At 33.8% G+C, this 13,370-nt stretch overlaps 1 protein-coding gene across 31 annotated transcripts in view; it reads left to right on the top strand.

The window, feature by feature from the left end:
- The window catches only part of SOX5 (SRY-box transcription factor 5), a 1,031,820-nt gene that overhangs the window by 975,768 nt on the left and 42,682 nt on the right, over nucleotides 1–13,370 (top strand). For all 31 annotated transcript variants that reach the window (XM_065523881.2, XM_074006410.1, XM_074006408.1 and 28 more), the window contains one exon: nucleotides 12,538–12,715. In XM_065523881.2, coding sequence (XP_065379953.1) covers nucleotides 12,538–12,715 — 178 coding nt within the window. The remainder of the gene's footprint in view (nucleotides 1–12,537; nucleotides 12,716–13,370) is intronic.

Genomic DNA, 13,370 nt, shown 5'->3' with positions numbered 1-13,370 from the left:
CTTAACTGACATTCTGTATAAATAGCCATCACCCCTTGGAATTCTTTAAAGACATCAGTTCTCTCCTGGTCACTGCCATGAAGACAAAGAATGCCTTAATGACTCTATTGAGGTTATCATTAAAATAAAGGAGATTTGCAGACATCAGCTATAAACCACTATAAAATGGCCGGTGGGTAACCTTTGACACAACTCATTTGAAATAAACCTGGGATGGATTCGTAGCCTTTGGCTGAGCCAGTAAGTGGGCTAAAGGTCTTTTCCATCCTCTCCTTCATTTCTTGCAGTATTACTTCCTCTCCAAGTGACTGGAAAGGAATTGGATGTATATAAATTGACATGTGTATTAAGTTGAAGGCAAATAGGTCTATATGAATAATAGTGTTAAGGATGTTCATGGTGTTTATTTGAAATATGTATTCTTTTGATATAAATTTTAGGATTCTGAATACATTTTGAATTTATTATAGCTACTATGTTAAAATACTTCATGATTTAGTGTCATAAAAATTTTGTGAGGGTCTCGACCAGTATTACTCAAATTGAGCATTACAAGGCCCCTATCTATGAGGTATAAAAAAATTCTTCAGAATTGAAAAGAAATTACGTGATTGTAGTCTAAGTTTTCAAAGAAATTATTACTTAATGATTATTTTTCCTATTGGCATTTAAATAATAGAGAAGCAGCTTTGAAAAGTTGCCTAAGCTTACACCTCTGTGACTTGGGTTGAAGTCTGAGGCTTCTTAAAGGTATGACTGTTAGCAAATTTTTGAATATCTTCAACCTCCTTCTCTTTATCTGTGAAGTGGGGTTGATGATATCTCGTATTCTTGCTGTAAGAATAAAATAAAATATATGGAGATGTTTTGTAACTTGTAAAATTTAGATGTCAAGGAGTAAATCGTATTAGAAAATCAGCCCTGAAAAGTGAACTGCTATATAATAATTTAAATTATTTTTAAAAGTTAGAAGTTTTTAGGTTATGAAACCCACTAAACATACTTTCATAGTTTTGTAATGTTTAACTTACTCTTCAAAATGTTTGTGTAACAAATAGTGTATTGGGCTTTAAGCATTTATTTCTTCTTTAAAAACTAGCTTTCTCCATGACAAAATTGCATTATAAAATTAGCATTTCTTTTGGTGTAGGGAGAAGTTCTCAGGTAAAAATATGTAAAAAATATATAATGTATAATTCCTGTATTCAAATAGACTTATACTGTGCCTTTTATTTATTCACTAATAGGTTAATTAGAAGAAAAAAGGAAAAAACACTTTAAGTCAATCATAATGAGAAATAATTGATTTGATGACTATGTTGAGGAGGGGAAAATAATTTTTAGGTCATTTCTAGTAAAAATTCATCTAATACAGAAAGCAAATTTTTGAGACTTAATCTTCCAACAACTCATGCCCTTGATATATTTTTGTAAGTTTTCAGACTCTTCAAGAAAAAAAAAAAAGGTGGTCTAAGGATTCACAGAATAAAGAATTGATAACTTTATGAAAAGTTAAAAAAATTAAACACCTGATATCCAAAATTCAAATCCAAGAGTCAATCACTTTAGTAACAAAGAATTCAATCTAAATAATCCAAATGAAATGAAATACAAGAAATGTTTTTCCCCGTAAAACTCTTCCTTCATGACATTGTTTTAGATTAATCATAATGATATTTATTTCACTATCGAAGTTTCCTAGTCACTTACGTTGCCTTAAAATGTTTTATCTTCTAGTGTATAAATTTCTTCTCTCTCATGACCTATCATTCTCTTGGGAATAGTGTTTGTGTCACAAATTAAAGAATTAACCCACCACTTAGGGGAAAAAGAAGAGACAGGGGTAGATGGCACAACTGTTCTAATTTTGTGTTCATAAAGGAAAATTGCTAATTAAGTGGCCTTGTTGTCTGGGGAAATACTCAAGGTTCGTGATCTTGTGCTAAGGAGAGCAAAACTGCGGACACACACACACACACACACACACACACACACACACACGGCGTGGGTTTAAGAGCGGAAAGTTTAATAGGCAAAAGGGGAGAGAGAGAGTGAGAGCACTTCGTCCTGCGGAGGAAGGGGACGAACGAGTGAGAGCACTTCTTCCTGCGGAGGAAGGGGATACTCAAGCGGGTTTCTGGGTTTGGGAAGAGATGTGGTCCATTTTACAGAGGGGTTTGAGGAGGTCCTATTTGATTTACGTAGGGCCCAGGAGATTGCTTTGACCAGGTGTCAGGTGTGCTATTTACATAGTCTGTGAATCTTTTATTATGCAAATTGAGTTTATCTGGCAAGTACCGCGACACTCACACAGGGACAAAGAGAAGGGAGGAGATACCTCCATGTTGAAGGTACCTGGCTTCTGGCATAGCTGCAGGCATTTACCTATGCAAGCTTCTAGCTTGCTTATCTATGCTTGCGGTTTGATTTCTCAGGCTACTTTTTTAAGAAATGTTTTAGGGGCTGCTTTTTATTTAAAGGAAAATTCCACTGAGAACTCCTTTATCCTCACAAACTGCCTAAATAATTTCTTACTAACTCCTATATCACTATTACTGTACTGCTCTTAACCTGAGGAGTAGATCTCAGTCTAGGTTAAAGCTAAGTATGGTACGAGAAGTGAGTTTTGCATTTAAATTTTATTTTTACTTATTTTTGGACTTTTTAACTTTTGTCTTCAATGACTGCCCCTTTTTCTCTGTCTGTAATGAATGGAATGAAAAGAGTTGTAGTTTGGATGTACTGACCTAGTCAAGACTCAAGTTACATGAATAGGAGGAAGCCTGTGGCTAAGTAGTTCCTGACAATGGCTTTCTTAGCAGACATCTCTGAGTAGAAAGCAGTGAGTCCCAGGGACATCAAACTTTCAACTCTTAAGAGGAAAGCAAGGGAGCAAAGTTCTGAAGACTGAGACGAACTGAAATTCAAGTGGTGAGGAGAATTCATTACAAGAGATTTAAATATAGAGGGATCCATTTTGATATTGCATATGTTCCTATTCTGTTATTCACAAGTCAAAGTAACATTTGCTGGATGTGTATGTGCATTGTACATAAACGTAAATAACTTTTGAAATGCTATAATAAAAATAGGAAAAACTTTGAATTTATCAAGTTAGTTATTCATTAATCTCCAGTATCCATTAAACATTTAGTAGTTAATAGTATTTAGTAAATTTTTTTCTATTCAAGGTATATGTGGGTGTAAAGAGTATATTCAGAACACTTTAAAAAGGAAAGTTTTCTTAAAGTATTTGCAATTTGATTATTTAGCCATCAACAATTCAAGAAAACAACACAATAAAATGAAATACAGTGATATGAATGTTACAGTCAATAACACTAGGGTGCTGCCTTAGGCTTCCCTAGCCTTTTCTTGCTTCGTGTTTCATTCTAATGTCTAATCCATTAAACACATACACACACACACACACACACACCCCTACACACCTGTCCTTCTCCAAGGTTCTGTGCCTTAGACAATTTGGCCTTCACTCATCTCCCAAATATAAACCAATGCATGGTTTATATCAGTTCATTGTTGTAACTGTCATTACTCATTAAACAGTCAGTTATAGTGGGTTCACCAGACTGTTAGGGATTTGTGCCATAGGAGCTGTACATGCATGTATGTGAGCACTGGGAATGTCTCTTTGATGTAATTAATTGGAGCTCGTAATAAATGACTTATGCATAATGATGCTTACTATTATTTCTCCTATTCTGCCAGGTTGCTATCTAAAGATGGTCTATCTGCATATAACCAGACCAAACTTTTCAAAGATCTGAGAAAACATAAATCTCTCAGAGAGCCATAGATATATATTTTGAAAAGGAATTTTGGAGCCCTCTGAGAGTCCTTCAAAGTGTTTCATTTTGTTTTGTTTCAAGTTCATCAGTGTTTCATTAATATTTTCATCAGTTTTTCCCCCCCTCAATGGGCTATCCATGCCTTCATGTGGTATTTTTACTTCTCTTTTATATGCTTCCAATGGATCAAACCTTCTACCACGGATTTGCTTTGATGATGTTATATTGTTCTGCTTTCCCTTTGATAGTAATTCCTTTTGTAGATTCCAGTAGAGATGCTGATGTGCTCATTTTGTACATTTTGGTTCAGGTGGAAATGCCATTTCCAACATAGAGATGATAGTAGAATTTGATCAGCATGACTTCTATTTCTTTGTTTTATAAAGTTATATTGCTCTGTGAGCTCCTGTTTTACTTTTTTTTAATGAATCTATTCCATCATTTAACAGTTTTGTAGTTCTTGGCTTATGTTTGTATACAAATCTTCAAGTGGAACTAACAAGAAAGCAACAATGACAAATGCTTTGTAATTATAAATTTAAGGACTTACCAGGTGGTGTCAAAAACACATTACATTTTCTTGTACAAGAGCGACCAACTCCTTAATTTCTCTAAAGCATTTTTAAAAGCTTTTGGAGATTTACATTTAGAGGTTAAAAAGAGGAACTGGTGTGATTATTTAACATCAATTCTTACTGCTCTATGCTTCCTTTTAGCCTCTTGGTAGAAGAACTGTTAATCATTTTAAAAGATAACAGCAATCATCCAGCTGTAATGAACACTATAGGACAAAATAACCATTATTATTAGGAATTTGAAGTTGTCTGGGGACCAGAGGTTAAACAAAGTTGAATTGGAAACACCATACGTTTCCTACTGGCTCATGTTATAACTATAACTGTTCTTCATCACACATTATTGTTGACACTTGTATTCCTCCCATTCTTCCTCTTTTCAAGTATAGTTAGAAAAACTTGCTCTGTGGAATTTCTATGCGTGGGTTTTCATGTGATATTGTGGGTTAAATGTCTTCTAATATGACATTCTTCTTGGTAAATATATGGAAACTGTATTTATATGGTGTATTTTTAGGACATTTTGGAAATAAAAAGTAATGTTAGATAGTTAATCTAAAATGAAAAATTCAAAAGCTAAATTAGAGATCTTAAAGGGAAAGGAGAATAAATATTAAAAGAGAAGGAAGGAAAATGTAAAAAGGAATGGTATGGCGCTATTTGGATTAATTCAAGGCAATTTTTGAAATTAAAAAGTGAATGTGGGGCCAGGCACGGTGGCTCACACCTGTAATCCCAATACTTTGGGAGGCCTAGGTGGGTGGATCACGAGGTCAGGAGATCGAGACCACCCTGGCTAACACAGTGAAACCCCGTCTCTACTCGGGAGGCTGAGGCAGGAGAATGGCGTGAACCCGGGAGACGGAACTTGTGGTGAGCTGAGATCGCGCCACTGCACTCCAGCCTCGGCGACAGAGCGAGACTCCATCTCAAAAAAAAAAAAAAAAAAAAAAGGAATGTGAAGTATAGTTGATATTTTAGAAGCCACACTATTCTTTATTTATTTTTAAATATATGTGTGTGCTTGCGCATATCATTTACAGCATTGAGGCATTAATTCAACAAAGTCAGAAAACAAGGAAAATATTAAGATACTAAGGGAAAGTGAGCAGGGGGCATTTTAAACAGCAAATAAAATGATGAGTACTCTTTGAATACCTTTAAATTAATTAAGGGCCAGCAAATTAAATGTAAAGAAACATACAATTTCCACAATGAAGCACATGTCCCCAACCACACTACTAGCATCTACTTTTAAAAGAAGCAGGTATACATTAAGCAAAAGTGTAAAATGGCAAATAAGGAAGCCAAATGAGATGCTAGAACATATTACCCTCAGCTAAATAAGACTTACATTTAAATGGCCATCAAGTCTAATGGTAGCATTAACAAAGCAAAAGCATACCTATCAAAGAATTCCTGGAGCTCTTTCTGCCTGGTTAACAAGGCATTTTGCAATTTGTAAGTCTAAAAGTAAGCATCTGTTCATGAAAAGGGGTTTCAAGACTATGTGCTATGTAAAATGATAGACTTGAATTTTAGGAACCTACTAATTAAATAAGGAGTTGGGATGGCTAAGTAAGTAGGATTATTAATTCCTTGAGGACTAAGAAAATAATTTCAAGATTGTTAGTTATTTTTGTCTTAGATTACTTTGACTCTTGCACATAAACGTAAACCTTTTCTCCTTTAAGTTCTGCTCGACAGGTACACTTCAATCTCTTTGTAGATCCTCATGATGTTTACTTGTTTTGTTTCTTCTAGTAAACCTCTATGGACCTGTAGCAAAGAAATGCCTTATTTGGGTAGGAGAGGTGAAAGAGGGCTCCCGCAGTGCATTGAGTTAGAAAATGAAAGAGAAAGGATGAGTGTTGTGCACAAGCTAGGGAAGAGAGGTGCAGCAACAGCGCACATTATGCAATTCAGGCTGTCGTGTAACTTCCATACTTAGGTTAATATGATTATTTCATCAGAGATGATAATAGCGGCAACATGATTAATTTTGCAACATGTTTCATGAATGCCTTTACTCATCCCCATTTGTTATTACTGCTACTTATTTCACATGAGTATTTATGATAAACATGGGGACAATCACAATTTTCAAATCATGCAGAGGAACAAGCCTGAAATTTTATTTATACACACACACACACACACACACACATATATATATATATTCAGTCATTGTGTGGCTGTTGAAGAATCAAAGTATTTTTATAAATGAAACATTATATTGAGTATAAAGACAAACTGTTCTCAAAGAAGTTTAAACACACACACACACTTCCACTTAAATCTATATCTAGGTTTTAAATAAAAAGTAAGTGGACTTATTTTATTACTGACCACGTAAAACAAAAGCCTCAAAGCTCCATGCCTAAATGTCCTTTGGTTTATGGGTTTCTAATGCCTGGCATATAATAGCCATTAATAAATTGTTGAAATACCATTGGATAAATAATAAATGGATGAATGTATGGATGATTGAATAAATGTATCTGTTCTTATCTGTTGCCATTAGACTGGTATACATGTGTTAACTGCCAAATAAATTTTGATTTTCAATAATTAATTTAGGTAAATATTTAAAGAAGTGGAATTTTGAGATACCTGTGATATGGAATGAGCCAAATCATCAATTAGATAATGAGAATGAATAAAGATGTGAATAAAGATGTAAATAAAGATGAAATTTAAATTCTGAAGGGTTTAATCATGTGCATGTCCTCGGTAGTGCATTTTGTGGTCTAGCAACCTACATGTGGGTATATTTCCATGTTGTGAGAAGAAGAACAGAGAAACAGAAACAAATAGAATTCTCTAGGATGCTTGGATCGCTATTATCTAGTTCTCTATTAAAACTCCTTAACAAAGAATTGAAAAGCTAAGGAGTGGGGAGAGAGAAATAACACCCCAGGATTGCTAAGAATGCTTTCTGTTTGTTAAATTATGTTTGATTCTCTGAATCATTTGGTGTTTGTACATTATAAAATTATGACTTTTATACAATTATGTGACAGTAAAATATTTTCTTCTAGAATAAATTATTTGAAAACCAACTAAATGAAATATATTTTAACTTTATATATTTATTTTATAGTGTTTAAGTTTATGTGGAATAAGTTTATGGTGACAATTGGTATTCCCTCAGTGCATGTAAGGCTACATATTTGTTCCACATTCTTTATGCAATTTATTTTCATCTGTGTGGCGAATTGTCATTGGCTGGGATTAAATGATTAAGGCCTCTATAGTATTTCTACTACTGTGACCACAAACTGGTATTGAGATGTTAGCTTTCAGATAAGTTATCGTAGCTGTAATTATGTAAATGGAACATCCCAGACCTATATGTTTATTTGGATTTTACTTACTTTGCCTTCTATCCCAGAAAACTAAGATTAGTCTAGTAATTGATTAGAAGAAGTTATATCATGAGTGAGCTTCTAAAACTTGTGTTTGGTTATATAAAATATTATTTTCTTGTATCATGTATACATGAACTCTTGAGATTTTTCTAAAAGAATAGTCCAAACCACTCTTTAGTATTAAAGGAAATTTTCAGTGCTACATAGCGTAGAGGACAGAGAAGCACAAAACAAGTCACCAAGACAAGTAAATTTGTGCCTTAACATTTTTATGTATAAAATGGCAAATGTTTGTATTACATCATTTTATTGCAGATATGTTATTTTTCATGCGGTTATTGTGTAGCAGAATTATATAGCTAGGACTGAATTTCAGAAGTTACATTCCATCAACGCCCTTTTAAATTTAAGATTAAATTTGTCACAGAAATTAAAAGAGTATTGTATGTTGAGTCCAAAAACCTGGGTTTCATTAGAACTTTCTAAGCCTTACTGTCCTCCACAAGATTAGTAATTACTTCATAGTCGTGAAGTTTAAATAAATTCTTTGGAATATTTATAATGAACCCTATAAATGTAAATTATAGCCTTCTACTAGTTAAAATTTGTTTAACTTACACATTTACTTAAACATAAATGCTTTCTTTATATTTATGATATACAAGTTTGGAGCTACTAGGCAGATAACTAAATTCTTAACTCTTTGTGTATAAATGAAATAATTATGAAATATGTTATTTTCAAAAGTTCCAATTGGCAACCTCATTTAACTATTAGGCAAGTAATTAACAGGAAATTGCTTTGCTCACTGCTTGATGGTTTAGTTGATAGAAATAGTATCTTTTTCAATTATTTTTGACCTTGAAAATTACATCCTTTTATTCATAAGTAATTTATTTAACATGTTTAAATGTGTGTTTTATTTGTAACAATAGGGGTTAATCATGTTAAGCTTTTGAATTTCTCCAACATAAGATTACAAGTAAAAAACAAAGAGAAGTCTTACCTTCAGCTTTTATTGCACATATTCATATTATAAGAATGCATTCCAGAAATAAATTGTCCATGTCCATTTTATAGTTAAGATTTTAAAATTTTCATCTAGTCAAATGAAAAATAATTAATATAAAATGGGAAACTGGTGTAATTTTTGTATTCTTCATAAATAATAGGCATTTGGTATAGCAGCTCAGTAGTAAATTATTAAAAGAACAAAATTGTGAAATAATACCATATAATGGGTCAAAATTATTTATACAGTTACCAATATAAAGATCAAGAATGTGAGTTCTTATTAATATACCATTAGCCTGGTCACACAATGGAAGAGAAGGAAAGGGCAATTTTGAATGACATTTATATCAACTTTGGAACTGTCAACCTCTATTATGTCCTTGGGGCCTTGCACTTTTTGGCTTTCAGACATCTGTGCTGCCTTGAATGGAGGTGCATACTAAGAGTTTTCAGTGGGTCTCTTGCTCTAATAAATGTTTTGAATAGTTATCTTTCAGCATGGGCAAATAATAGTTATTAGTGCTTAAAGCTAAGACATATGAAACTTCATCCCATCAGCACCCACATCCACATCATCTTCATCAATACTACCATTCCCCCCTCACTATACACTCACACTGTGTTTCCTCTCTGCTCATAAAAGTCTTCCCTGTTCCAACTCTGGGAATACAGTCCTTCTCTTTGCTTTGCTTTGTTTTGCTTTTTTGTTTTGTTTCTTTTTCTTTTCTTCACATTCAAGTAAAACAGCCATCTTTGATCCAAGTATCTCCCGAAACTTTTGCAAGAGTTATGATGATGTCAAAAAGAAGTTCTAAAGGCGTCATGTCAGAAGTCAGTTTCACACAGAAGGCAGTAAACAGGCACCACATTGCTAGGGGAAAACAGAGCCTGGAATATTTACAGCTGGGTAGTAAATAGTAAAGTCCCTGACAGTCAGGATATTTAGGCTTAACTGACCAAGAGTAGATCTGGATTCTAATCTTTATTGTCCCATGGAATCTCAGTAACATTCAATTTATTATGCGTATGAATGTTTCCACTATTAGCATATGATATGTCCCAATTGTATTTTAAACACTGAGGTAATATTACATATTTTTAATGTTAACTTCTTATACAGAAGAAGCTTTTTAAAGGATTTGAAAGTCTAATAAAACTTTTTCAATAGTCTCCCTTTATATTATTAATATATGAGGCAGTGGCTCTTACGCTTAAGTGTACATCAGAATCCCCTGGGAATGAATAATTGTTAAACACAGGTTGTTGGAACCATCCTCTTAGATTCTATGATAGAGAATTTGCCTTTCTAACAAGTTCCCACGTGTGCTTATGGTGCTAGTCTGTGAACCGCATTCTGAGAAGTATTCATTCATACTAGATTAAAATGTGAGGATACAATACTTCCATACTGCTGCCAAATAAGACATCATATATAGAGATTATGGTTGAACAGGTCCATGTTTCAGATTGAACAATTTAGGGATAATATTGCCCCTATAGCTTTTTTTTTTTTTTTTTTTTTCCCTGACACAGTCTCACTCTATTGCCCAGGCTGCAGTGCAGTGTCACGATCTCACTCACTGCAGCCTCAGCCTCTCCAGTTCAAGTGATTTTCCTGCCTCAGCCTCCTGAGTAGCTGGGACTACAGGTGCGTGCTACCATGCTCAGCTAACTTTTTGTATTTTTAGTAGAGACAAGGTTTCACCATGTTGGCCAGGATAGTCTCGATCTCCTGACCTTGTGATCTGCCCGCCTCGGCCTCTCAAAGTCCTGGGATTACAGGTGTGAGCCACTGCACCCGGCCATTGCCCCTGTAGTTTTTAAAATGCTAAAGTAAACTTCTCCAAATTATATGTTGCATCAATCATGGAATTATTTTACTTCCTGTCAAGATCCTATGAATCAATATAGATTTGGTATAATCATCTTTAATTTCTTACGTATCTGACATCATAGAAGATTGCTAATTTGAATTATCTCATGAATTTTCAAAATTTATTTTACTGAAACAAACAATATAAACTGAAATAAGATGTATTACAAGAGTAATTTTTTTCCTAGTCTGTTCATGGGATTCTTAAGTGCACATAACCACAGAATCAAATAATAATCTAATAATATTAAACCACTTAAAAATATAGACTTGAAGCCAGGCGCCATGGCTCACGCCTGTAATCCCAGCACTTTGGGAGGCCAAGGCAGGCAGATCACTTGAGGTCAGGAGTTCGAGACTAGCCTGGCCAACATGGTGAAACCCCGTCTCTACTAAAAATACAAAAATTAGCCAGATGTGGTGGTGTGCACCTGTAGTCCCAGCTACTCAGGAGGCTGAGGCAGGAGAATCACTTGAACTGGGAGGTGGAGATCACAATGAACCAAGATTGCACCACTGCACTCCAGCCTGGGCAATATATTTTATATATATATAAAAAATATATTTTTTTATATATATAAAAAATATATTTATATATATATATAAAAAACTTGAAATTGATGTCATATTTTACCATTTAACCATTTTGTAAAGTGATTTATTTCAGTGGTTCTTTTGGTAAAACTGTGCATTAAACTTTTGTCTACAGTAATTAACATACACTTTAATGTCACGTGACTACCCCATTTGATTAAAAATTTTTCTACTTTCAACAGATCATCCTGTTATTGGTAAATATTTTATGTTCTTAACTCATGAAATAGCTAAGTGGAAACTAAGTTTTTATTCTACAATAATATTAATGTAAAATTGTATATATTGTAAACATTGATATATAAACAAGTGGCATGATATTCCAATTTTAGAGCACAGAAAAGGAATAAAGTAACCTTTTCAATTTCCAATTTAAAAAGTTATATAATGTTAATATTATCTCATTCTTATATTCATATATGATGTGATATAAATTTTAATGATACTGTATCCATAAGTCTCATGTATGAAATTACCTAAGAACGATTTAAAATTGAGTATAAACTGTGTTTTGACCTGTTAAACCATAGAACAGCTGGAAATCATCAACCATGCTGAACTGATCACATGATCTTCATGACACATATAGTATACTAAAAGAAAAACCTGGAAAACAAATCTGGATTTTGAAAACATGGTGTTTGTTTAGTGTTTAGAACAGTATGACATATAAATAAGTTGTACATATTAGGGTTATGTTATTATGTTTATTTTCATTTTTAGATCAACTTCAAAGGTGTTTCTGCAAAACCTAGGGAGAAAGGATTATTTTCTAAGAAAGTTAGAAAGTTTCTTGTGTGTGTGTTGAATTTGGAGAGCAGTTCTGATCGGAGTCACACAACTATCTGTGGTCCTCCATTGTGGGTGTTCCAGGTGCTCTGCCTAGGCACCAGGGTACAAACATGCATCAGATCCAACCCCTTTTCTTTGGAGATTTAAAAAAAAAAAAACCTACCTACATCATATTTCAAATCTAATGTGTAATATCTCTCAATACAAATGAATATAGTACCAAGAGTAGCTTTTTAAGAATATTTCTTACAGGTTATAAAAATTATCTGCTTTCTGTGGATAGTTGGGTACACATGTATTTTCTCTTATACGAAAGGTATTTGGAATGTGTAGTTGAAGGAGACATTATGTTGGCAGCTAACCAAATACTGTAATGTTCAGAATGAATGTTAAGATCACTGATTGGTAGAGTAATTTGATGGGAAATGACAGGCTGCATACCTGTGTTTTTCTAGGCATTTTTGATCAGCCTTTCCTTATCACAGCTCATGTTCTAATGATCATTGCAGGATGAAGTGGCACAGCCACTGAACCTATCAGCTAAACCCAAGACCTCTGATGGCAAATCACCCACATCACCCACCTCTCCCCATATGCCAGCTCTGAGAATAAACAGTGGGGCAGGCCCCCTCAAAGCCTCTGTCCCAGCAGCGTTAGCTAGCCCTTCAGCCAGAGTTAGCACAATAGGTAAGTTCTGTTTCTTTTGTTCTTGCTGATTTTCTGTTTATGGCTATTGAATGGAATCATCTTTAAATGGCACATCACACACATTCTATACACGGCTTGAGTTCACCTAGGTCCGTTTTAAACATGCAAATGAAATTTCACACTAAAGTCTAAGTTATAATGCCCTCCTGAAAATCTAATTGTGTAGGTTATATCTATATTTCTAACTATGTGCATACAACAGAAAAAGAAGACTAAATGACTAATTGCAGTGAGCAGTGATGGTTCCAGAATGTTATTATTAGGTGACTTACCTTTTACATCATTGAAATTTCCATTTTTTGTGTGAATTGCACAAAGTTACATTGTGATGAAATGCATTTTGCCTCTATCATCAGTCAGCCATAAGGATGTGAAGTTTGTTCACTTTCATTCTGCTTGAGGATTATTTGCAAACACCAAAGTATTATAAAGAGTGGATAGCTTCAATTCTATATAATTGTAAATTCAGTAGAGTAAACAAAATAGTAGAAAACACTTTTATAAGCTGACTTTGAAAAATTCAATGATTTTAATTTCAGCATACATAAATCAGACTGTATATACTGATTTCAACACAGATTTATTGATACTTTTATTATTTTTATTCAATTTTTAAGGAGGCCAGCCCTCAAGG

The sequence above is a fragment of the Macaca fascicularis genome, chromosome 11 (assembly GCF_037993035.2).
Source record: "Macaca fascicularis isolate 582-1 chromosome 11, T2T-MFA8v1.1".
NCBI classification, from domain to species: Eukaryota; Metazoa; Chordata; class Mammalia; order Primates; family Cercopithecidae; genus Macaca; species Macaca fascicularis.
Note: the sequence above shows the minus strand (reverse complement) of the source record. Positions and strands in the feature narration are given on the sequence as shown.